The following is a 21,842-nucleotide window of genomic DNA, read 5'->3' as shown; positions in this document are numbered from 1 at the left end:
AAAGAATTGCAGTGATTGGTCAGAAAAGAAGAACATATGCAAAATGTTAAAGTGATTGGTTAGATTTGTGGTAAATAATTGAGGAAAATTGTTTACCACCAATTTTCCTCAATTGAAATTTGTGGTTTTAATTGAGGAATTAAATTAAATTCCTCAATTAATTTAATGATGAAAATTGATTATCAAAATTTGATCATCATTTTCAAAATTTGAAAATGATGTATTTGCATTAATAGTTGCCCTTTAAATTATTTTTGAAGACTTTGTCCCTGATGTTCAACACATTGTTCTACCAAATTTGTTGAGTTGTCTGTCTAACATCTGTTTAGACTTTATTTGCTATAATGTACAATGCTTTGGTCAATCATTTGTTGTTTCTAAAAGTGCTTTATAAATAAATTGGATTGGACTGAAATAACTTCAGGGAATTTAGGTATTTACTGCCGTGCAATATGTGCTGATATGTTGAAATATGGGACATGAAATATTCATTTATTCCTGCTGATGCTAATAAACTCCTCAGGGGCACAACACCACAGCACAAATCCACCTCACATACATACACTGCACGGATTTCATCTTTATTTCTGTAAGTCAGCTTAAAGACCCTCTTCATTAAAATGGATGGCGTTGGAAATAAAAAAGGTTGGGGGTGACTGAAGCTCCTTTTGTCCCTGTTTTGGATCACTTGGCGCAGTCGCAGAGGTTGACAACCGTCCTGCTGAGGCAGGTGCTTTATGTTCATTCCCCGAACATTTCAGGGCACTGATTAATTGCTGCTTTCACAGCTAAGCAATAGAAAGCAAGCAGAAAGCCTACAGAAATTTATCAAGTGACATTAACATGGATTGAAAGTGACTGGCAGCTCGGCACCAACATCTCTTTTTCTAGAGGCAAAAAAACCCTGACTTTTTAAAGCTCATGGGAGCAGAAATATTTAAAGTAATAATGTTAGACGTGAAGTGGGTGTGGCTGCAGAAAGATTTGTAAGGGGTGACTAAGTGGGGGCCTTGACTTCATATTTAGTTGACAAACCTTTGGCACAAAACTGAGCTTTCAATAAACATAATTTTCAAAGATTTCCCGCCTTTCTTCTGTGCAGGTTCTCTGTAGCTCAGTCAGGATGGATAAGAAGAATCAATACAGACAGGCATTTTGGGGTATTTACAGTGATATTAAAGGGGCAGTATTACATATTTTACAGGTGTGTACCAGCATTTTTATAGCACAATCATGTCACATTTGTTATATTTAGTTGATATGAAAATATTTGATAAAAGAAATCTGAATTTGTAATTAAACGCCTCAAAAACTCTTGCTCTTTCTGAAACTCATCTTTCAGGAAGTCATCACATCACTTCTCTCTTAACTCTTTCACAACATTTTTTAACTCTTGTGTTTCATGATGTTTAATGCTGCCAAGCTTATTTTGTATTCTTTACTTAATCAAAGGGAGACTTCAATCAAATTGGAGTTATTTTAAGGATAAATAATGAAAAATAAAAGCACTGAATTTTAAGGCTCATGGCAAATAATCAGAAAGCTTTTGTAGCTGTTGTGTTTCAGTAAGTCATGGAAGGTATGGCATGGTTTTAAAATGCTATGATTTCAGTTCAATCTGGAAAGACTCAGACAGAGAACAAGGAACAATTAAAAGATTTAATGACAGCAATGAATAACAGTTCTTTGGCGCTCGGGCTCCGGCAGCCGATTTGGGCTGAGATTTGATGTGAACTCGATGAACATCCCGATAACTAATTAGGGATGCTCTCCCCCGGGGCCCGACACTGGTGGTGGTGGTCAGGAAAGGGTTCCATCCTGGAGAACCGAAGGATGAGGGTGGAGATGGGGAGGTGGTGGGTTGAACGCAGCTGGGAAGCGTCTGACGGTTTGGGTGTGGATCCTTTTATGCAGAGCCTGATTGCTGATTGAACGTGCAGGGTGAGGTCCAGGCTGAGGACGGGGATGAGCATGACGTCGATGGGTGAACGGAGGGGGCGGAGTCTTCCAGCTTGAACTTCTGCTAAAGCTCCATAACCATTAAAATGTTCTGCCATGCCTGTCCTATGATATGGAGGATTGAAAAGGACGAAATTAAATAAATAAGTACATAATTATAGCAACTGCTGATTAATTGATTGAATTATTTCACGGTGACGCTGCAGGAACAGGAACCATGGAATAACTAAAATATACATTTATTTAATTGTCTGCAATGTTGTAATGACCTATTTAATTAACTTATTGTCATATAAGTTATTTACTGACATATTTATTTATTTAATTTTGTCCCTTCCTAGCCCTCCATACTTACAATGGTGTAAATTTATTTAATACTAGAGAACGTTCCAGAGTTTTTCGGAGCAGTTGCCCCTCCCTTCAGTGTTTTTGTGCACTACCAGACAGGTCACTCTCATTTCTCAGAGCGCTATGGGCTTGAAACTGAAAGACGGCACCCATTACTCCTATTGAGGGATTGCTCTTTTGTAAGTAAAGCTGTCAATAACAGTACATCTGATAAGTAGAGGTCAGGCTAGCTAACCCAGCCTGGCTAATTAGCCATCTGATTACACAGTAAGTACGTAAGTGCTTCTTCCAAATTCAGTTAGTGTTTATTTCATATTTTTACATCTCTTAAAAACAGTCTTTACTTGACCCTGTGTGAAATTTTATTTCACTTCATGTGAAATAAAATTTGTGATTTTGCTAAATATCTTTATTTGAAAAAAGCATATTTTTCTGAGTACATGCAATGGCTAGATATATATCAGAGTACATTGATATATCTCTAGTAATCAATATTATTACAGGAGCAACAATATTGTAAATATTGCCTTAAAATTTTTTAACTAATTTTTGCTGAAAATGCTTGTATGAAAACCTGATGGTACTTTTACTCAATGTTTTCAGTTTTTTTAGATGGGTTTGTAATTAAGGTTTCAACTCATTGCTCATTATCCTTTCCTAGCTTAAATTCATGCATAAAACAGGGGTGGCCATGGTGCCACTGAAGGGCTGGTAGGCCATCTAACATCACAAATATGCAAATGCACAGCAGAATAACGCAGAGCTGCTGCTTTCATCTGAATAATCTCTTTGATGGAATCTAGAAATACTCTCCCTCTGAGAATTCAAGAAAGAAACCCAAGTGAGCGTAACTTTTATTCAGCGCATTTGGAAAATAAATAGCTTCATCTTATATTTATTACAAAGCATCTAGAGACAGTAGCACACACGGAGCACAGTTAAGAAAGCTAATCTTTGAAAACAGATTGAGTTAAGCGTCGAGGGTCTGTGTCCGTTTTTGCAAGGGCTCGTGGAAAAACAAACACAATTGTAAAACTCAAAAAATGTGAAGCCATGTCACAGAAAAACACTGATATATTGGTATGTTGAAAATTCAAGACATAAACAATAAAGTGGTGCACGAATACTTCCGGATGTTCCCTTGGCCATACAATTTTAATCACAGTGTTGATTTTTAAGAGCTAAAGGATCAGAGACGAAAAATGGAGGGTGGGAAGCTTGTCCATGCATGGTAACAAACGGCAGGAATATAGATTTCAACTCAATGGCTTCCCTCCTGAATTATAGCCTTGTTTGTTAATCGTCCTTGACCATTTGTAAAAGCATAACAAATACTTAAGTCAGAAATAGAAAAATGTACAAATTTACAAAGAAACCTCCCTGAAAAAACTATTACAAGTCCCTGCTGGTAAACGCGGCTTTAATTTTCCTCACATAAAAGTAAAAAGAAAATTCTCCTCGATATGAGACCCATGTTCAGCAATCTCAGCATCGTTGGTGCTCTTGTGAACAACTGTCCTCGTTCGTCATTGTGCTGTCGTCGGTCTGTGCGTTAGCCCTCAAGTGTAAACAAGCAGTTCCCTAAACTGCTACAGCCAAACCTCGGAGCCATCTGGGAGGAAGAAAAATCGCTCCCACTGAAGGATCGCACCGTCGCCTCCACCCGACAGTGGGAGAAGTTTCTGGTAAAAACACTTTCACGTTGCACCGACGTGGACGGAGGGAGCCTGAGTGGGGCGCCGGTGGAGGGCAAAGAGAGGAATGTCTTTTACTGAGTTAGAGAGCTGCTTTACGCAAACTACATCAGTCACACTAGAGAGGTTATGAATGTAAACGTGTTGTTGTTGCTGTCGCTGACAAAGTTGATTTGGCACTGCTCCAGCCGGGCGATGTCCCCAATGTCCAGCTCTGACAGCAATTGAGTCGGGTCTGTGTTTGTTGTCAGGACCTTCTGCTTCTCCTTCGCCTCTTTTTCTTCGTTGTTTTTATTTCTGCTGTCCTGTTCCTCCTCCGCTTCCTCCTCCTCTTCCTCTTCTTCTTCCTCTGTGATGGAGCAGAGGCGGGTGGTGGTGCCCGGGTTTTCAGCAGGCGGTCTGTAGTGGCACTGCCCATTCAGCAGCCTCCTAAGTGGCATCAGGGGCACCGCTTCCTCGCCCAGCAGCTGCTGCTGGCGGTGCCGGAAATCGCTCTGACGCTTCAGCCGCTTGAACTCGCTGAAAGCCGAGGTGGCGTTCTGGTAGAGGCTCAGGGCGATAGCTTGGGCTTTCTCCGACTTGCTGACCAGCACGGCGTGACACCGGAGCACCACCGCCATGTTCTTCACCTGGTGCCTGTAGATCCAAGCCAGGATTTTGGGCCGGCATGGGTCGGCTGCGCAGTAGGTGATTCTGTTCAGAGAGTACAGATGGATGGGTTTCTTCTTCCCAGATTTGTCAGCACTCATTCTTATTCCCTGTGACCCCACCATCAACCTCATCTTGACACTCTGCTCCCCATAGTTGCTCCTTGCCCAGATCTTGGCCACCGCCTCCTGGGTGCAGCCGTCTCCCTTTGCCGTGATGGTAACCACACTCCCAAGGTAACGCACGTTGTAAACGGGCTCCTCTTTGTTGAGTTCCACCTTCTGCCGTTTGGTATGAAAGATGCTGCCCACCCAGTCAAAGGGGCAGTCAGGGAGCAAGTCTGGACATGAGCGCAGCAGAGACGAGAGGATGGAGTGGTAGGTCAGCCCCGTTCCCAGACTCTTGGGCTTAGTCTTGGCATCATCCTCCACCAAAACAAACTTATTCCTTCTCCAGGGTAACATGGTGCAGAAGGAAAAGTAACACCCTCTGCCTGTTTCTTTAAATCTTGTCAGTTCAGGGAAAAAAAAATGTTTGAACAGCGTTGTGGGTGAAAGAGTAAAATAAGCGCAAAGACAAGCAGCTCTGCGAAGCTCAGAGAAGAGACTGAGCGCTGTGCAGCTCAGGCAGTCTGTTCCTGTTCTCGCTCCTCCTTTCTCTCCTCCTCTCTCTCTCCTCTTTAGTCTGCATCATGCAGAGCTGACCAGCGCAGGAGTCTTACACCAGCACTCGACATCATCCCCCTCTCCATGCTTCATTGTTTTGCTTCCATACACCTTCCTACCAAAGTGCTTTTTATCTCCTCAGTTCCAAATTGAGGCATCACTAAGCTTTTTACAAATACAAGAAAGAGAGATACAAGACTGGTGAAGAAAGTTTTATTTTGTTTCCTTGATAAGTGTATTGTTTTGTCATTGTGTTATTTGACAATTACTTATACATCTTTTTGTATCAGCAGCTATTAGTTTAAAAGAAAGTCCAAAACATTAGATGCAGAACCAGAAGTGTCGGCTCATTCGATCATTTAAGCCAAAGCCTGTTTAAAAGTTTATTGGGTCCCTCAGCAGAATTTAATTTGGGGCTCCTGCTCCCAGACAAGCAAACCCCCAACCAACTCAGCAAAACTTCTTTTACATTATATTGTCTGTGATTGATTGGATCTGCAATATTCATCTAACAAAACCATCATAAAATAAGTATAAAACATGTCCAGCGAAATGGAAAGTGATAATGTATATGGCGAACAAGCAAAAATGTAACATATTAATTAATGTCAGTAATAAAAATTGGACTCAGCAATATAATTAATAAATTATAGCATCAGTGTTTAAATGCTAACAGTTATAGTTCATATTTTTCTGAGCCAAAGAATAGCTGATATTTCTTTTTGGTTGCAGCCACTTTGCACCTTCAGTACAGAATCTGAACAGCAACCACAGCAGCAGTAGGTCAACCTTGTTTCACAGCCACTACTAGAGTCGTATTATTGTTGTTATATGTTTGACCTGCTGTTGTGGAGGAGATTTGAACTGGAAAATCCCGTTACTTCATGCTAAGAAGTTCAGAAATTGCACATAAAACACGCAACACATGCATTATGTGTTGTGGAGGTCACTGCCTGACCCTCTAATAAAAAAGTGGAAATATTGTCACTAAACTTTCTCATTGATTTTTCCTGCCATTTGACAGACATTCGTCTGCTGTTTAAATTTTCTTCACAGTGATTTGCTTTTTACTTTTGTCTCTTTCTGGTTACTGATTTGACCTCAGAAGGTTTTTCAATAGTGTTCTGAAATTTCTGGAAGAATTTCAGCAAGAAAATCTTTTTTATGGCATCTAAAGAGATTTCACCAGCCTGGGAAACTTTGCAATGTAAAAATAATGTAACATAAAATCTATAAAGTAGAGTTCATGTGAAGGTTTTGTATAAGAATGTACATATTTATTGGAAGAAAAAGGAAAAACATAAAAAATAAAATTGGGAATGTTGTAAGCTCTAAGCAGGACTTTTGTTGCTTAAATGTTAAAAATCATCAAACAAACATTTTTTGTCTTTTAGATGACAATAACTTCCTAATTGTACAACATTAAACCCAATTCTGTGATTACTAATACTCTTGGAAGTGTGTTGGTGTAATGGCTGTAAGCAACTGTTTAGTTTGAAATATTAACTCAGAATATTGGATACTACCTCCCATTATTGCTTATTGGATTTGTTTCTACTGGCACACCAATAAAGTGGCTCACAACAAGAATCATTAAAGTTATTACTTTCTTCAACTTCTGTACACCCAGTCCTACTGTTGAAATGTTATTAAAGCTTATTGGTTAATCAGATTTAGCAAATGAAAAAATCTTAGAAGCTGGAGAAGTCGAGATCCGTGTCTCACTTCACTTACCTATTTCTGCTGAAAACCTTTACAACACATTGATGTTCATCTGTAAAGTTGGATGAATCATCACTGCTGAATAGCAGGACCCTGAATGATGAGTCACTCCAGTTGCAAAGCAGTTTTGTGAAGCTTTTGACAGAGAAAAATAGGTTGTGTCTGCCAATCTTCACTCAGACCACGTGAGATTTTTCTATTACACCGGAGGCCAACATTTTTGCTCCCTGGAAAATTGAAACTGTGAAAAAGACAGACGCATCCAACCCCTGACTTGATTAGATGCTGGATCCAAAAGTAACACAGATTGAAAAACAAAAGAGTGAGCCCGCTCAGAAATGTTGCACTGATGAAATTGTGTGTGGAAGCTTTGCTTAGTGTTTCAATTATTTTTTCTGCCTAATGGTTTTCTTAAGGCTGCACAGTTTAGGCCTAATGCTTTTTTGTTAAACTCTAAATGTGAAAATGCTTTTACTTACACTTTCAAACATCCATCCATCATGTCTTGACCAAGATGTTAATGAGATATTTTTCCAGAAAAAAATGACATTTTACTTAGTATCACCAGAAAAATGAGTAATTTCCTTTAAAAACAATCTCCAGCCACTCAGCTGCAATGAAACGTGTCTCACTGACCTGCCTTCAGCTAGCAGATCCAATTAGCACTGAATATGTTGTCTGCTGCGTCCCTCCCCTTGTGCCTGTTCTCCGTCTCACTCAAGTGACATCCAAAGGAGGAGGTTCTGAGTTTACCTGTGAAATATAGCAGAAAAATAATTAAAAAAAAAGATTTGCAACATCAACTTAATTCTAATTATTTATACTGCATAGCCAGTATCATGAAGTCCACAAGCATGAAAACCTTCTAATGTGAAATAATGTTCATCTGGAGGGACAATTTTGCTCCTCGTGTTTTAGAGAATCTCTCCAAACTTTAAAGCTTTCTAGGATTAAAATTATTCCCTATTTTTTATTTTTTATGTTTTTGCTTAGATTCCATGTTTCATTTAAGCTGTTTTAGATTCAGCATTCTCTTTAGTTTTCCTTGTTTGATTGATGCAGATACGGTATGCATTCCTTTTAAAACACACTAATATTTTTTCCACAACTCCTGAATAACTGATCACCTGAGACGTATTGATCACTGAAGTACTTTGCTTCAGTGATCAATACTGAAGCAAAGTATTGCTTCAGTACTGAAGTATTGCTTCAGTATACTGAAGTATTGCTTCAGTATACTGAAGTATACTGAAGTATACTTCAGTACTGATTTGTACTTCTGGATTTGTTTTGCAAATCCAGGAGGATTTGCAAAACAAATCCTCCTGGATTGTTTTGAGGAGCACCCCGATGCCAGTAAGCTGTGCCAGGCAGCATGGAGTTAGTATCAAGGTCTCTGCTGAAAGAAAAATTAAATAGCTCTACACTACAAAAGTATTTTCTCTTTCTCTAACCCTGGTGTGAGCTGTGAATTCTTAAAAAGAAAAAAGAAATCTGCTTCAAGGACAATGTCAAGTAAGCTCTGTTTTCAGTGTCTTTGGCATGAACTTATTTTCTAAAAAGAACTTATTTAAGTAAAGGTTTTGTGACCAAACCTAATTTATGGATATGATAAAATTAATATAAACATTTTGAGTCAGTATTCAGGGTGAATTGCTAGATTATTTTCTTCTTTCATATTGTTTTAACCACAGCAGAGTGTAGCTCTGTCACTGTTTTCTGTTTATGCTACTACTACTGTTGGTTGGCTTTTACTTTTCTTGGCTGAAAGATGACATCGTAAATCTGGATAATTTCCTTCTGTTTCCCAGAAGGGAACATTTGAATGCAGTCACTGTGTGTAAAATATACTAAATAATGGCAACACTGAGTGAAATAAAATGGTTTCTCTAGTTTTGATGAAGCAATATCATCCCTTAGATCAGAAGATCAAATAACATTTGAAATATGACAAAACTCACTTAAAGTAATGGTACAGGAACTTGTTTCAGTTAAATAAGTCCTTAATATTGATGAAACAGAAAGAAAAATGTACAGAAATATACCACAAAACCAGTCAGTAAATCTTCTGTTTTCACATTGGGTTGGTGTTTTGTAGCAGACAACATAAACCTGACTTTCTTTTACTTTGAATAGATCTTCCATTGTGGCTCTTTAGCCTGACATTATAATGACAGTATTTTATGATTCTGTTGACATTGGTTGCTTTTATTATTTTGGTTCTGAATTTGGCAGTCATCTTGCCTCAAGTGATAACTTTAAAATTCCCTGCATTGTGATGTAAATGCTCAACTCTCATTGGTTTGACCAAAATGTTCATGAGGAAAGAAAACAATACTGGAAAGCATGAAATAGTTAAGATTCCATGCAAAACATGCCTCGTTTAAGAATCAATGTCTGAATATGTTGGGATGGTTTGGAGCTAAAATAGAAAAGTATGAAAAAAAGTTCCAGTCAAATACTTTCTGGTAAAAAACAAAAAGGTGTATGAAACGGCAGAAAACATTTGGAACTATTGAAAAAACAAAATTCACTGTAAACCACTACTTCTGAAATATTTATGAAATAAAATGATTTTCTGTTTCTAACCATCCCTGCTGAGATGAGTGAAGTTAAGTCCACAAGTCAGGCACAGGTCCAAGCTAAAATGAAATTCAAAAAAAGCACTCAGAGACGGTTTTTATACTCACAAAGAGACAGTACCATTGTCCAAATGCAGACGGAGTCAGTTACCTCCGTATCCAGTGATAGTTTTAGTGCTGCTTCAGAAGTCGAATATCATTTGTCTGCACTCTCTCCAGAGCAGCATGCTTACTTTTGCATTATGCTGCTCTTTTAGCTTATTCAAGTGCTATGGAAAGCAAGTGTGAAAGTAGGAATCGGGATGCAAGCTGCAGTTTGCAGTTCTCCACAACCCATGAGTTATTAATACTATGAAAACACCAGGGCACATAAGTTTTTCATCTTTAGAGAGACAACAATGCACCAGAATTAATGTCGGTGCAGCTAATTAGATACTTCACAAACATGATGGCCGTACCTTATTAAGAACAGGTTTAGTCAAATTGTTGTGCAATACAACCCTAAAGTGTATTAATGTACACAAATGAGAGTCTAACAGAATCAACAGCAAAATTTATTCTGAAAGAGGCAAAAGATTCATTCTGTAATACTTTCAGATAATTAAATTGAAACAGCTGATTATTAAATTGCAGATTCTGCTGTGTCCTCTGTGCAGCCTTTATTTTACCTTCCATTTCCTGAAAATGCACAGCGGTTCTCACCCTCCAGAAGCAGCCCGAGGTGCCTGTGTAAACCATTACTTTTATCTGTGTGTCATCCTCCCCTAATTCTTCCTCCTTATCCTTAGTTCCTTCACATTGAGCTCGGAGGGATTGTTTTTATCCGGGGCAACATACGCTACATATTTCTGTCTAGAAGGAGACCTAATTGAATTGGGCTCTCTCCTCATCACGCTACACTTACCCAGCACAGAGTAATCAATGAGAAGGGCCTGGCAGAGAGGGGCCCCATCTCCTAGATGGTTGATTTATGGTCCTACGTGAGGGCAGCAGTGGAGAAGCCCGGCTCAGAGAACAAATGATGACAGAGAGGGCTACTGTGCACATCATATATCAGATTTGTGCCATCGACATAGCACCCACATCAGATCAAAAGTGACATTGCTGAAACTGATGGGAATGTTTCATAGCAATATATAGAGTGTAGAATTTTTCTTTGTTTACAAAAAGAATAACTATGAACCTCAAGAAGATGAAAATCAATTTTATCGAAGTCCATCTACTATAGAACCCAATACTATATTATAGAAGCTGGGAAGGTAATGCAGATGAAGTGAATCATAGTTTAATCACCCGGGAGGGGGACGACATTATACACAGAAGCTTTGTTCCCGTCCTTAATCAGGAGAGCCGAATAGTCACAGAAGACCTGCAGGTCAACTTCCCCCTCCTCTACTCCTGTTTTATACAGTTGGGAAAACGCCGGGCTGCAGTAAATGTGCAGGACAGGGAACAAATAAGTCCATTACCCCAGATAAAATGATGCATGTTAATTAGCAGCAGTTTATCTGGATCTAAATTATGCACCCATCTGGAATTAGAAATAATTCAGTATTTATGAGATTAAGATTGGCTGTCCTGGTAGAAGTCGCTGCACACTGTTATCGCTCTTATTACCACCGCAGTTCTTCTCTGCCTCACTCATTGAATAAAAGTTTATGAGTCATCTAAATCTACTGCAGATTTTCTGCTGGCTTGTTGCTCCTGTGTTGGATGCAAAGACCTCGAAGATGAAAAGTGGCTTGCAAAAAAATTGTTTTGAATACTAAAGGTAAATAAAAAAGACTGATGTTGAAACAAAATGGAGGGAAAATGATGGGAAGATTAAAATTTTTTTTACAACTAAACAATCTTTCCAGAAAAAAAAAATAAAAAAATTCTGGAAGGCAAATTTCGACCCACGCTAAATCATTTTCCAGCCTCCAACAAGCTTATGAAGCAGGGGAGTCAAACTCAATTTCATTTTGTTCCACATTAAGATCATCAATGTCATCAAGGGCCAGTTGAGGCAAAATGTATTGAAACTCATTAACAAACTGTTGAAATATTAATAAATAGCTGTCTCTGCATTCAATGGGTTCCTGTTGAAATTAAATAACACTGAACATCTGACGAAACATTCCCATCAGTTTCAGCAATGTCACTTTTGATCTGATGTGGGTGCTATGTCGATGGCACAAATCTCCAAGAAACCTCCAGCTATTTGTGATTTATTTGTAATTTTTTTTTAAACAATAAAAATCATAGATTTTATGGCACCACGTTATATGAGAGTGAAAAAAGGCGGACATCTGTTGATTTTGAGTGAATTTCTGCAAAAAACTGGAGGAAATGATTGATGTAATTTGGCAGTATACAGATAAAAACAGGTTTGATTTGATTGATAAAATCACAACTATTTTCTTGAAGGTTCTATTCATGTGTCTCTTTGGAGTCTAGAGGGCCACATTTGGCCCCTGAGCCACGACTTCGACACATGTGGTTTAAAGAATCGCCATGTATTTAGCTGAATTCATCAACTCTGGCCTTTTCTAATGCCTTCTGGTAAATTAAGCTCTGCTTGTTTTAAATCTTGAATATTTTCTTTACATAAAAACATACTTTGATCTGGATGGTTCTCATGCAGGCACACTGTCAGGCTTTTCTGAAGCAGTCGAAGGAGATTCTGTCATTTTTACAACACATTCAGTCTCCATCTCACAAAAAGCTTTAGCTTCCGTATGTAACTGTCTGAAAGCCATTTGGAAATGTGTCACTGTTGAATTCGGTTACAGACAAAGAAGAGAGGAAATAGAAGATGAGTAAATGTGTAGATGAGTAGAAGATACAGTCCTCCTTTACAAAGGAGGACTGGATCTGCAAAGCGTGCACTACCAACAAAATAGCATGACTAACCCTCAACAGAAGCCTGCAGGATATTTCTGTTCTTTTTGAGGCTGAAAGCAAGGTGGAAAAAGCCAGACTCACCTTCACACACAGGCTTCATTATTCACATGTCAGGTTGGATATGTCAAACTGTTTTAGCATGTAGACTTTGCTTTGGCAGATTTTTGTTTCACCATATTTTTAAATAACTGCTCAGAACAGGATGAGTGCACACCGAAGTATGTAGGAGTTGATTAGACTTTGCATTAATAAAACATACTTCAGTTTTATCTATATCATAAATACACAGAACAGAATCAGGATTCATTTCATGCCTCTGCACCCAATCAGCTTCTAATTACCCAGCAGATACACAGATGATCACTTTAAAATGCATCAGGAAGTTGATACAGCACATTTACTAAATACGTACAAGAAAAATGCATAACTATATTGGTATGAATGTAAGGACACTCAGAGGGGACCCGGAAATTCAACCACACACAGGAGTATACAAAAAGGAAAAAAGTTTATTTTTTCTTATACTGGTTACTGCACAGGGAGAGGTCATCAACACAGCACTGAGGAGAGAGGGGAGAAGACTGGTGATGCACAGATAAAGGAGGGGTATCTGAGAAATGTTCAGCTTAACTGACCTGTAGAGCAATGGACGGGCGGAGCAGAGGAACAGAGGGTCCGATGACAGGGAGATGCAGGAAACCAATGGAACAGGGTTCTGAGGAGGCAATGAAGATCTCCACGGGGAGATCCAAAATGCGACACCCAGGGACTTTGTCAAGTATCAGGCTGAGGTCATACACAGGAGGACGGAGAGAACAAACTTAGTTTTGAGGGGCAGGCAGTAATCGGTGGTCAAGAGGCAGAGCTTGGGTCAGGGTCCAGAAATCCAGAATAGAAGGGATCCGTGAGGGGCTTGGCAGGAGGGGAAAATCCGTGGTCAGAAGGAGGGTCGAAGAAACACTTGAAGGCTTGGAATGAAACACTGGATCACTACTGGCTCCTGGCTGTCGATAATCTGGCAAGGAAGCAGAGGCTGAGGGGTGTTTAAATAGGGCAAGGCCCAGGTGGAACAGGTAAGCAATCAGGCGTGGCAGGTGAACTGAATGAGTGCTTAACACAGCATGGACAGGACATGAATCATAACAATGAAATTAAAAACAGATCATTTTTATCTTTAAAATGGTCAGATATGTGTCAGAATGTCCCCAGACACAAGAACATGAGCATACACCAAATCATCAAAAGCATTTCCCCCTTTATGCCAGGAATAATTTCAACACTAAAGAATGACTAGACTAAATAAACATAATGAAACTAGAGTAACAGATTTAATCCAAGAAAAGACTATGGAAGACAGAATAACCAAACTAGGATAAATGAATCAAACTCCAATATAACTAAACAACTCAGGATCCTAACACTTTAGAGCTTTCTTTTTGTTTTTGTCACACGTGTTTCAGATCATCAAGCAACTTTTGACTTCAGATAAAGACAGCTTTGTTTATTAAGGGAGAAAAGCTATCCAAATCAGCTTGTGTGAAAAAGTCATACCACATGAAAAACGTAGGTTAATTTAGGACTCCTTGAATTTAATCACACTGGAGGCATTTTGAGCACACACAAAGGTTTACTGACTTAGACGTGGCTTTTCAGCAAGAAATATCTTGTTTAAAGCCAATATTTCCTAATTATTGATGAAAAGAACTAGTTATAAGCCAAGTAACTAGACATTTTTCTTGTATTATAACTTATAATAAGTCATTGAGCCATACATGGAGTATTTTCGGTAGGTCAACTACTCCTGAGAAGATTCACCACTGCTCCATGTTTCCTCCGTATCACTGTGGTTTGCTGCAGTTCTAAAACCTCAAGAATAGCTTTTTAACCTCTTTTAGCTTTTTTCACCTCGTTAAACAAAACAATCATTTAGAAACTTAATTTTGCATTTACTAAAAACATATAGATATGTAGAACTGAAAAAGAAGTACCTTGAATTTTTTTTCACTGTTTTGTTTTTGTGAAACCTCAAACTCTTACATTGATTTAACATTATATTGAGTGAAAATAGTTGTTTAATTGTTTTGCAGTTCAGTCTCAGATAATATGATTACTGTGTTTAGTCATATTCCAGGCAGAAAGTGGTCACTTTGCACAGACCCAAATACAAGAAATCAAATCTGAGTTCAGATGTTGGAAATAAACAGTACATTTGTCCATAGGTGTTGTTTGCCCATTTCTAAATTAATTTACAACAATTAAATGACCCACACATACAACTCAAACAAAAACTATTGCATTTACTTCTCAAAAAAGCGGTACCTTTTTAAATCAGCCTTATCATGCAATGCAGGCAATTTTTGTTTTCTTTGCAAGAGCCTACTTGTGTGAGTGGAATGATTTATAGCTGAACCCAAAGTCATCGCTAAGATTAGATTCAAACATTAACATCCAGTTGCAGTCAAAGGTTCATCTCAGGGCAGGAAAGACCTGCTTCTCTCTAGGTAGCTCCAAGCAGTGGAGCTGCATTTTAATGAATAGAAATCCGTCCTAATTTTATCAGATCAGGCACTAACATTGTTCTCTGCAGAGGCAAAAGCAATCTGATGCTTCCTCAAACAGGAAAAATGAAAAACAACCAACTGTAGGAAAGAAACGCTCTTCAAACCATTTCTTTGTAGCTTTTTTTTATTATTATTAGTTATTGTTTATTTAATTATCTATTTTAAATGAAAGGAAATCAAATTGTTCATTTTTAGTTTGAGTAAAAGCATATTCCAAGGACAGAAAAAAATATGAGTGGAGATGAAATCTGGGGAAATTTAGAAATGTCTTTTTTCTTAACCAGTGGTTCCTTCCACTCATCTTACAGTAATAATTGGTAATCGGACTCAGTTTACAAGTTAGCTTCTTTAGCATTGGCATTTTGTGGCTTACCCCTCTTGTGGAAGATGTCAGTGACTGTCTGGTAAGTCATCTTTTCCATGATTGTATGGGTTGTACCACAGCTGTAACATAGCTACTTTTATTAGAAATATAATTTTAATTATCAAAATTAACAAAAGCAAATGTTTGAAATACATCATAAGTTTAGGAATCTCTATATCTATATCTCTATCATGTTTGATTGTGTCTAATTTTTAGAATTGAATTAATTAAATAAATTAAATGCTTCATGACTTTTAAATTTATTGAAGTATGTGTGTATGGTAATTCAGGTTCTACAATTTTACAAAAATACACAACATACAACCAAATAATAGGTATAAAGAGTGAGGAATTTGCATATTTAAAGGTACTGTATTAGAAATCTGGGCAAAACCAACTTTAATGTAAATAAATAATTTTTATCTTCTGAAATAAAAGGGAATTTTTGCTATGACATAACAGACACATTGAAGTATTTCGAAACATTTTTGCATAGTTTCACTTAGAACAGTTTCTGGTCACAGATTTTTTTTTTCTTTCTTTTTCAACGGTTTTTTACTGACCTCTGCTGGCTAACAGCAGAACTGCAACTATTCCACTGAGCAGAACTGGTCAAAAGCAGCTGCTCCTGTCAACGAAGGTAAGCAAAGGTTCAGACTTTCTTTTATCTATTAAGTCATTCTTAACTTTATTAATACGGCGTAAACCGTCTTCTCCTTTGTAGTCCAAACATAGTTAGCAAACTGCTAAATTTTATGTTAGCAAGTATGCTTAGGTAGAAAAGTGTTAGCTAGTTTGTTTGCTAATAATGGTTACCAACGGCTAGTTATGTTGAAATTGCTAATAACTGTAAAAAAAAAACTGACCACGTTTGGGGGCTACAGACTAAATAGCATTTATTAAATAGGCCAAAGTCGTTGCAGTAGTTCGATTGACAATAATGAATCGTCTTTGTGTTAACCGAAGCTAACTTCCTGTTTTGAAGGTTATGTGTGTTATGATATTGACTGGCTTCAAGAGCTAAGTGTATGTGGTTTTGAAGTTGTTAGTTAGTGTAGTCGTTGGTGAAATTTTACTCATATTTTTGAACATTTAAAATGCAGAAGTATGCATTTCAAATATGTTTACATTCTTATAATTAATAATAATAAAAAAAAGCTCTGACTTTTGGCTAAACGTTTTCTTCCTGTTTATTGTATTCCTGAACATTTGCTAATGTTTATATTGTGATAGGAAAAATACATGACTCTCTAATTTCAAAAGACAAACAAACCAAAAATAGCCCATGCCGTTTTATCAACTGCATTGTCAAAACAAGATCTAAATTGTTTTTTCAACAATATAAGAGAACTATAAAGTAATATAAAAGTCGTTTGAATTCTTGCTGTAAAAAGTGGTTCTAAACGCCATTAAATCCAATTTTCACAACGGACATTTTTGTTTAATAGGAAATGACAGATTTGGGTTTGTTATGTTGTTGTACACTTAGATAATTTTAGGTTACATTTAAATATATTAAGAACCTTGTTAATACCAGATGAATTAAATTATTTCCTGATATGTAAACACTGAGTTTGGAAAAGAATGCTTTCTTTTTCCAGTGGTTATATATGACTGAAAACTAAAAACTCTTGTTTGACTGGTATAACAAAGAATTGGTAGTTCATTCTCAGTAAACATGGGATTTGCTTAATTATTGAGTGTTTAAATATTAATCTTACTTTAAGCATATTTTTACATTTTGTCACATTATAAAGACGGGAAAGAGAATTTAGCTACTATGTTTTTTCTGAAATGCTGGAGAGTTAAACTACAACATAAAAGTAAAAGGAACTACTTCATAATAGAAATTAATTGAATCATTTTTTTTCCCCATCTTTCTCCCAAAGTGGTCCTAAATGAATCAAATCCCAGGATGGAGTCGAGTGGAAAACCTTCAGTGGTGGAGATGGTGGTTTTAGCCACCAGCTCCGCGCTGACCGCCGTATTTTATTCCATTTACAGAAGCAGAGTTAAAACTGCTACCCATTTAAAGGTCAGACATGTTTTCTAGGCACAAAATCGCAAATGTATTAACTTACTGCGTGCAAGATTTGATCAATTTTCTTGTTGTTTTTTTTAATGCAGGAAGCTAAAAAAATCTCCATTGATCAGGATTTAAAAGCCATCCTGTCTGAAACCTCTGGGAGATGCATCCCATATGCCGTCATAGAAGGTTTGCAACACATTCTTTAAAGCTTGAAAACGACAAATAAGTTTCACCTCCCTGCTTTACTAAGAGTGGTTTTGTGCCTCAGGTTTGGTGAGATCAGTGAAGGACACTCTGAACAGCCAGTTTGTTGATGACTGCAAAGGAGTCATCGAGAGGCTGACTCTGAAAGAGGAGAAGATGGTGTGGAATCGCACCACTCACTTATGGTGAGTCGTTTGAAGATCGGATCTACATTCTGCTTGTTTCCTGCTTTTCTGGCTTTTCTAGTCCAAGCACCATCATCAGAATTTGACATGCAAGCAGATGAATGACTTCATACAACTATTCAAATCTTGCATAAGGTGGTAACGTCAGTGGAGTATCGTAGTCAGAACAGATGGTGACTCTGACGCAGGCAGCAGCTTGCCCCACAAGATTCACAGAGCCCACATTTTTGTGATGTACCTCATCAGACATTCATCGGGGAGAAGGGAAAAGGCACCCCTGGCATCAGTTTGTCGCTGGATTGCTTATTAGCTGCAGCACATTGAACGGCATGAAAACAAATCTGCAAATGCCGCCATCCAAATGTCACAGATTGCTTCCTGTCTTATTTCTACTGGGCCAGGGGGAAAAGAAAGTTATTTATTTTTATCTTTGATAAATTCATGTGGAAAAAAAAACACAAAACTGGCCCAAAAAAATACAATTGAAAAATCAACCAACAAAAAGCTACTAAGCTACTTCTCTTTGTATAAAAATACTTATTCAGACGTGACATCATGATGGTGCTATAGCAGCAGCTTTCCACTAGTTCTATGGACGGCTTCGATTTGGTGTGTAATGAGTCAGTGTTCAGCTCCATAACCAGCAGTGTGTTCACAAACACAGACTGCATTTGAACCTAGACCAACTATAATAACACAACAATGCAACATGCAAAATCACATAAAGGCTTGACGTCTCTGAGGCGGTGAGAAATCAAACTGAACTGCTGTTGGTTCTTTATAGATTTAATATGACAGCTAAATGGTGTATTAAATTATAACTAAAGCAGTTTTAGTTTAAAAAAAAAGTTTTGCCACTCTACAAACTATATTGTACATATTTCTCAGTTCAAAATATCACATGAACTTTACTAATGTCCAGAGAAACTGATCAGCATCAGATATCAATAACAGCTGCTTTACCCGCACTGGTACTAGTTATAAGTAGAATAATCTGCCAGTGGAAAGAGACATTTTAATATATGATATGGGAATAATGTTCTGTTCCACTGGTCAATTATTTCACTTGTAACTCGTACTTTTTCCATCAATATTTAGAAATTATTGACTTTAAACAAGCTTTTTTCTTGCTGAAAAAAATGTTTTTATGTAGTTTTGTCTTATTTCAAGTGTACTAACATATTGCCAATATATACTAATATATACCACTACTATAAAAATTCTTTTTTTTTTTTTTTTGCTGTGTAAACAATTAAGTTGACTTAATTTAAATGAAACTGAAAATGTTCAACTATATTTCCAAACAGGAATTGCACAGAGAAAATCATCCACCAGCGCACCAACACCGTCCCGTTCGCGCTCGGGTCTTACGACGAAAACATCTCCACCACGGTGCGGGTTGTGCGCCCCTTGGACGCGGTAGAGCTGGACCTGGAGACCACCTACGAGAACTTCCACCCCACGGTCCAGTCCATGTTCAACCTCATCAGCCACTTCATCAGCGGAGAGCGGTCCAAAGGGATCCACGAAATGGAAGAGATGCTGCGCGTGGGCGACAGCGTGACGGGCGTGGGCGAGCTGGTCCTGGACAACGACCTGATCAAGCTGCAGCCGCCGAAGCAGGACTTCTGTTACTTCCTCACCCGGCAGAACTACGAGTCCCTGTTGAGGAAACAGATGAGCGGCGTGAGGGTGTGGAGGATCCTGTCCTACGTGTTCGGGCTCGCCGCCTGTTCCACACTCCTCTACGTGCTGTGGAAGTGGTACGTTCACTGCCGGGAGAGCAGGAAGCGGCGGAGTGTCGAGGAGGAGTTCAAGGAGCAGCAGAGGAGGCTCATGCGTGAGCTCCAGATAGAGGAGGGCAGCTTCTCCGCCACCAGCTGCGTCGTGTGTCTGAGCCGGGAACGTTCTCTCGTGTTTTTGGAGTGCGGTCACGTGTGTGCCTGCGGCCCCTGCTTCGAGGCCCTGCAGGAGCCAAAGAAATGCCCCATCTGCAGGGCGACTATCGACAGAGTGGTGCCTCTTTATAACAGCTAAAGTTGCAGTTAGTCGGAATTTCTCAGGCTTGAAAAGGGCGCTTTACACGAGCAACGATGGCAACAAGTCACCTACGCTGAACTGGAGTCGAATGTTGAAATCAAATTTGTAAGCTAATTCATATTGATTAAGAAATGGTGTCATCTGGAGAGAGAAAATTGAATCTCTTTGTGCTCAGGCTTACAAATATTGATCCAATTATTGGCCCCACTCCCACAGAGGACTTTACGCTTAAGGGACTTTACTCTTGTAGTCATTAAAGCCTTACATTTGGTCAGCACCTCTCACTCTTTTACTCGTTAAAATTACTCTGACACTGACTGGCTGTCACCTTCATACGTACAGGGGATCTAAAATGTGCATTTGCGGGAAACGCAAAAATTAAAGTCATAGTGACATGGTTCCTTCAACTGGTACTGGTTGAAGTGCTTTAGTCTTTACTGGCAGGGGCCACCTATTATTGGCAAATTTAATTACTCAAATGTTCAAATATGTATCTATGTGTAACTAGTTACACATTCAAATTGGCACAATGACATTAAAAGAAATTCTGATTCTGATAAAGCTGCAGATTTCCTATCAAGTTCTGGGATCAGTCTACCGTAATTCCAAAACTTGAATTTGTTTTCCAGTGACTGATGATTTTGATATCTGCTTGAACTCCAATCCTGGAGCTGTTTCTAATTCCAACCACTTGGATTTAAAATCTACAGTTTTATCTGAAGAAAAATCACTCCCCAGCATGAGGCTGCCACCTCCATGTTTCACAGTGGGCATAGTGTAATGGTTAGCTTAATTAGACCGTAGCACATTCATGTTACTTTGGAAGAAAACGCTTCTGTTTTCCTGACCTACTCCTTTATCAGGACAGAGAGAAAACATGGACATTTCATGTGACATGTTGAACAAAACTCTTCTTGACCAGTTTCACTTTTCCGATTTTAATAAAAACAAAATTCTCGCTTTCAATCAGAATTATTGTAGTCGTCCCTTATGAGAGCTCTGCGATGGAGTATTGGGGTCGGAATACAAGAATTTTTGTTTAATCATGAAAATATGGTCATATCTGCAGAATAAAGGCACAAGGATGTTTTAATGAGGAAAAAAAAGTGTGGAAAATTTATTTTTTGTTATTTTTTGTGTTTGAGGTCTCAAAAATGACTACCTCATTTCCTAATATTCCAAATTTAGTTTGGTAATATCAAGACATTATTAAACAACATAAAATTAGAGTACAGTAGAGTTGACCTGAATTCAAAATCCAAATATATAAAAGCTGTAGATAAAAAACAAACAAACTATGAACTATGGAAACCCAAGGAGAAAACTTAAGATTTTCCATAAACCAAAAATTTGTTTAATCGATAAGATCGATTTATTACTCATCCCTAGTCACAGCTGTCTCATATTTTCTCCAAATACTATACCATACCACCTTTATTTACAAAACATTTAAATGTCCATAAGACCAAAGTGTCTAAACAAAAGGCTCTACAAAATCAAATAAGTCTTTTAAAAAAAATTTTTTTATAAATACAGCAGTTATACTATCAGTCAAGATAAAAACTAAATTAAATAAAAAAATAAAATAAAAGTAAAAGTCAACATCTCAGACGGTCTCAAAGGCCAGGGAGAAGAGATTGGTTTTAAGGATTTAAAAACAGACGTCCAGTCCAAAGAAAGGTCATTCCTTTATTTAGGAGGTGCTGCAGCAAAACCACGGCCGTCTCTAAGTTTACACTTCATCTTCAGACAGAACAGGAGGGTGTGTGTTGATGTAGCAGCTCTTGATTAGGTCAAGGTCATAGACAGTTTTAAAAACAACAATTTTTTTTTTTTTAATGAATTAAAGAGGGCTTCAACAAGCCAATAGATGAACAGTTTGCCTTTCTTGGCCAACCAGGTTGTTGCAGCTTTTTTATTGCCCCTGCCAATGCATTTGGAGGTTGGATTTCTAA

At 38.1% G+C, this 21,842-nt stretch overlaps 2 protein-coding genes and 1 long non-coding RNA gene across 4 annotated transcripts; 1 reads left to right on the top strand and 2 right to left on the bottom strand.

The window, feature by feature from the left end:
* Window positions 1-3,149: 3,149 nt before the first annotated feature.
* Window positions 3,150-5,275, bottom strand: fam43b (family with sequence similarity 43 member B). Its single transcript, XM_015037932.1, has one exon. The coding sequence runs from the start codon at window positions 5,111-5,113 to the stop codon at window positions 4,115-4,117; it is 999 nt and encodes a 332-aa protein (XP_014893418.1). The 5' UTR covers window positions 5,114-5,275; the 3' UTR covers window positions 3,150-4,114.
* Window positions 5,276-12,993: 7,718 nt separating this feature from the next.
* Window positions 12,994-13,646, bottom strand: LOC106950817 (uncharacterized). The gene is made up of 2 exons (XR_001425686.1): window positions 13,140-13,646; window positions 12,994-13,064 (listed from the first exon to the last, which is right to left on the bottom strand). It is a non-coding gene; the product is annotated as an uncharacterized LOC106950817 (long non-coding RNA).
* A 2,337-nt stretch (window positions 13,647-15,983) lies between these two features.
* mul1 (mitochondrial E3 ubiquitin protein ligase 1) lies at window positions 15,984-21,842 on the top strand. 2 transcript variants are annotated; one of them, XM_015037931.1, is made up of 5 exons: window positions 15,984-16,069; window positions 17,319-17,464; window positions 17,557-17,644; window positions 17,727-17,847; window positions 19,155-21,842. In XM_015037931.1, the coding sequence occupies exons 2-5, from the start codon at window positions 17,345-17,347 to the stop codon at window positions 19,882-19,884; spliced, it is 1,059 nt and encodes a 352-aa protein (XP_014893417.1). In that variant the 5' UTR covers window positions 15,984-16,069; window positions 17,319-17,344; the 3' UTR covers window positions 19,885-21,842. The 2 variants fall into 2 exon arrangements, with proteins under 2 accessions (XP_014893417.1, XP_014893416.1); XM_015037930.1 differs by having other exon boundaries at window positions 15,990-16,079.

This window comes from Poecilia latipinna, unplaced genomic scaffold (genome assembly GCF_001443285.1).
Source record: "Poecilia latipinna isolate Pla-1442-1.1 unplaced genomic scaffold, P_latipinna-1.0 Scaffold424, whole genome shotgun sequence".
NCBI lineage: Eukaryota > Metazoa > Chordata > Actinopteri > Cyprinodontiformes > Poeciliidae > Poecilia > Poecilia latipinna.
Note: the sequence above shows the minus strand (reverse complement) of the source record. Positions and strands in the feature narration are given on the sequence as shown.

Bases quoted from the DNA above. Each gene is read 5' to 3' on its own strand.
- fam43b (XM_015037932.1), bottom strand. From the start codon at position 5,113: ATGTTACCCTGGAGAAGGAATAAGTTTGTTTTGGTGGAGGATGATGCC.
- mul1 (XM_015037931.1), top strand. From the start codon at position 17,345: ATGGAGTCGAGTGGAAAACCTTCAGTGGTGGAGATGGTGGTTTTAGCC. The intron at 17,465-17,556 runs GTCAGACATGTT...TTTTTAATGCAG, and splicing joins AAACTGCTACCCATTTAAAG to GAAGCTAAAAAAATCTCCAT. The intron at 17,645-17,726 runs GTTTGCAACACA...TTTGTGCCTCAG, and splicing joins CCCATATGCCGTCATAGAAG to GTTTGGTGAGATCAGTGAAG.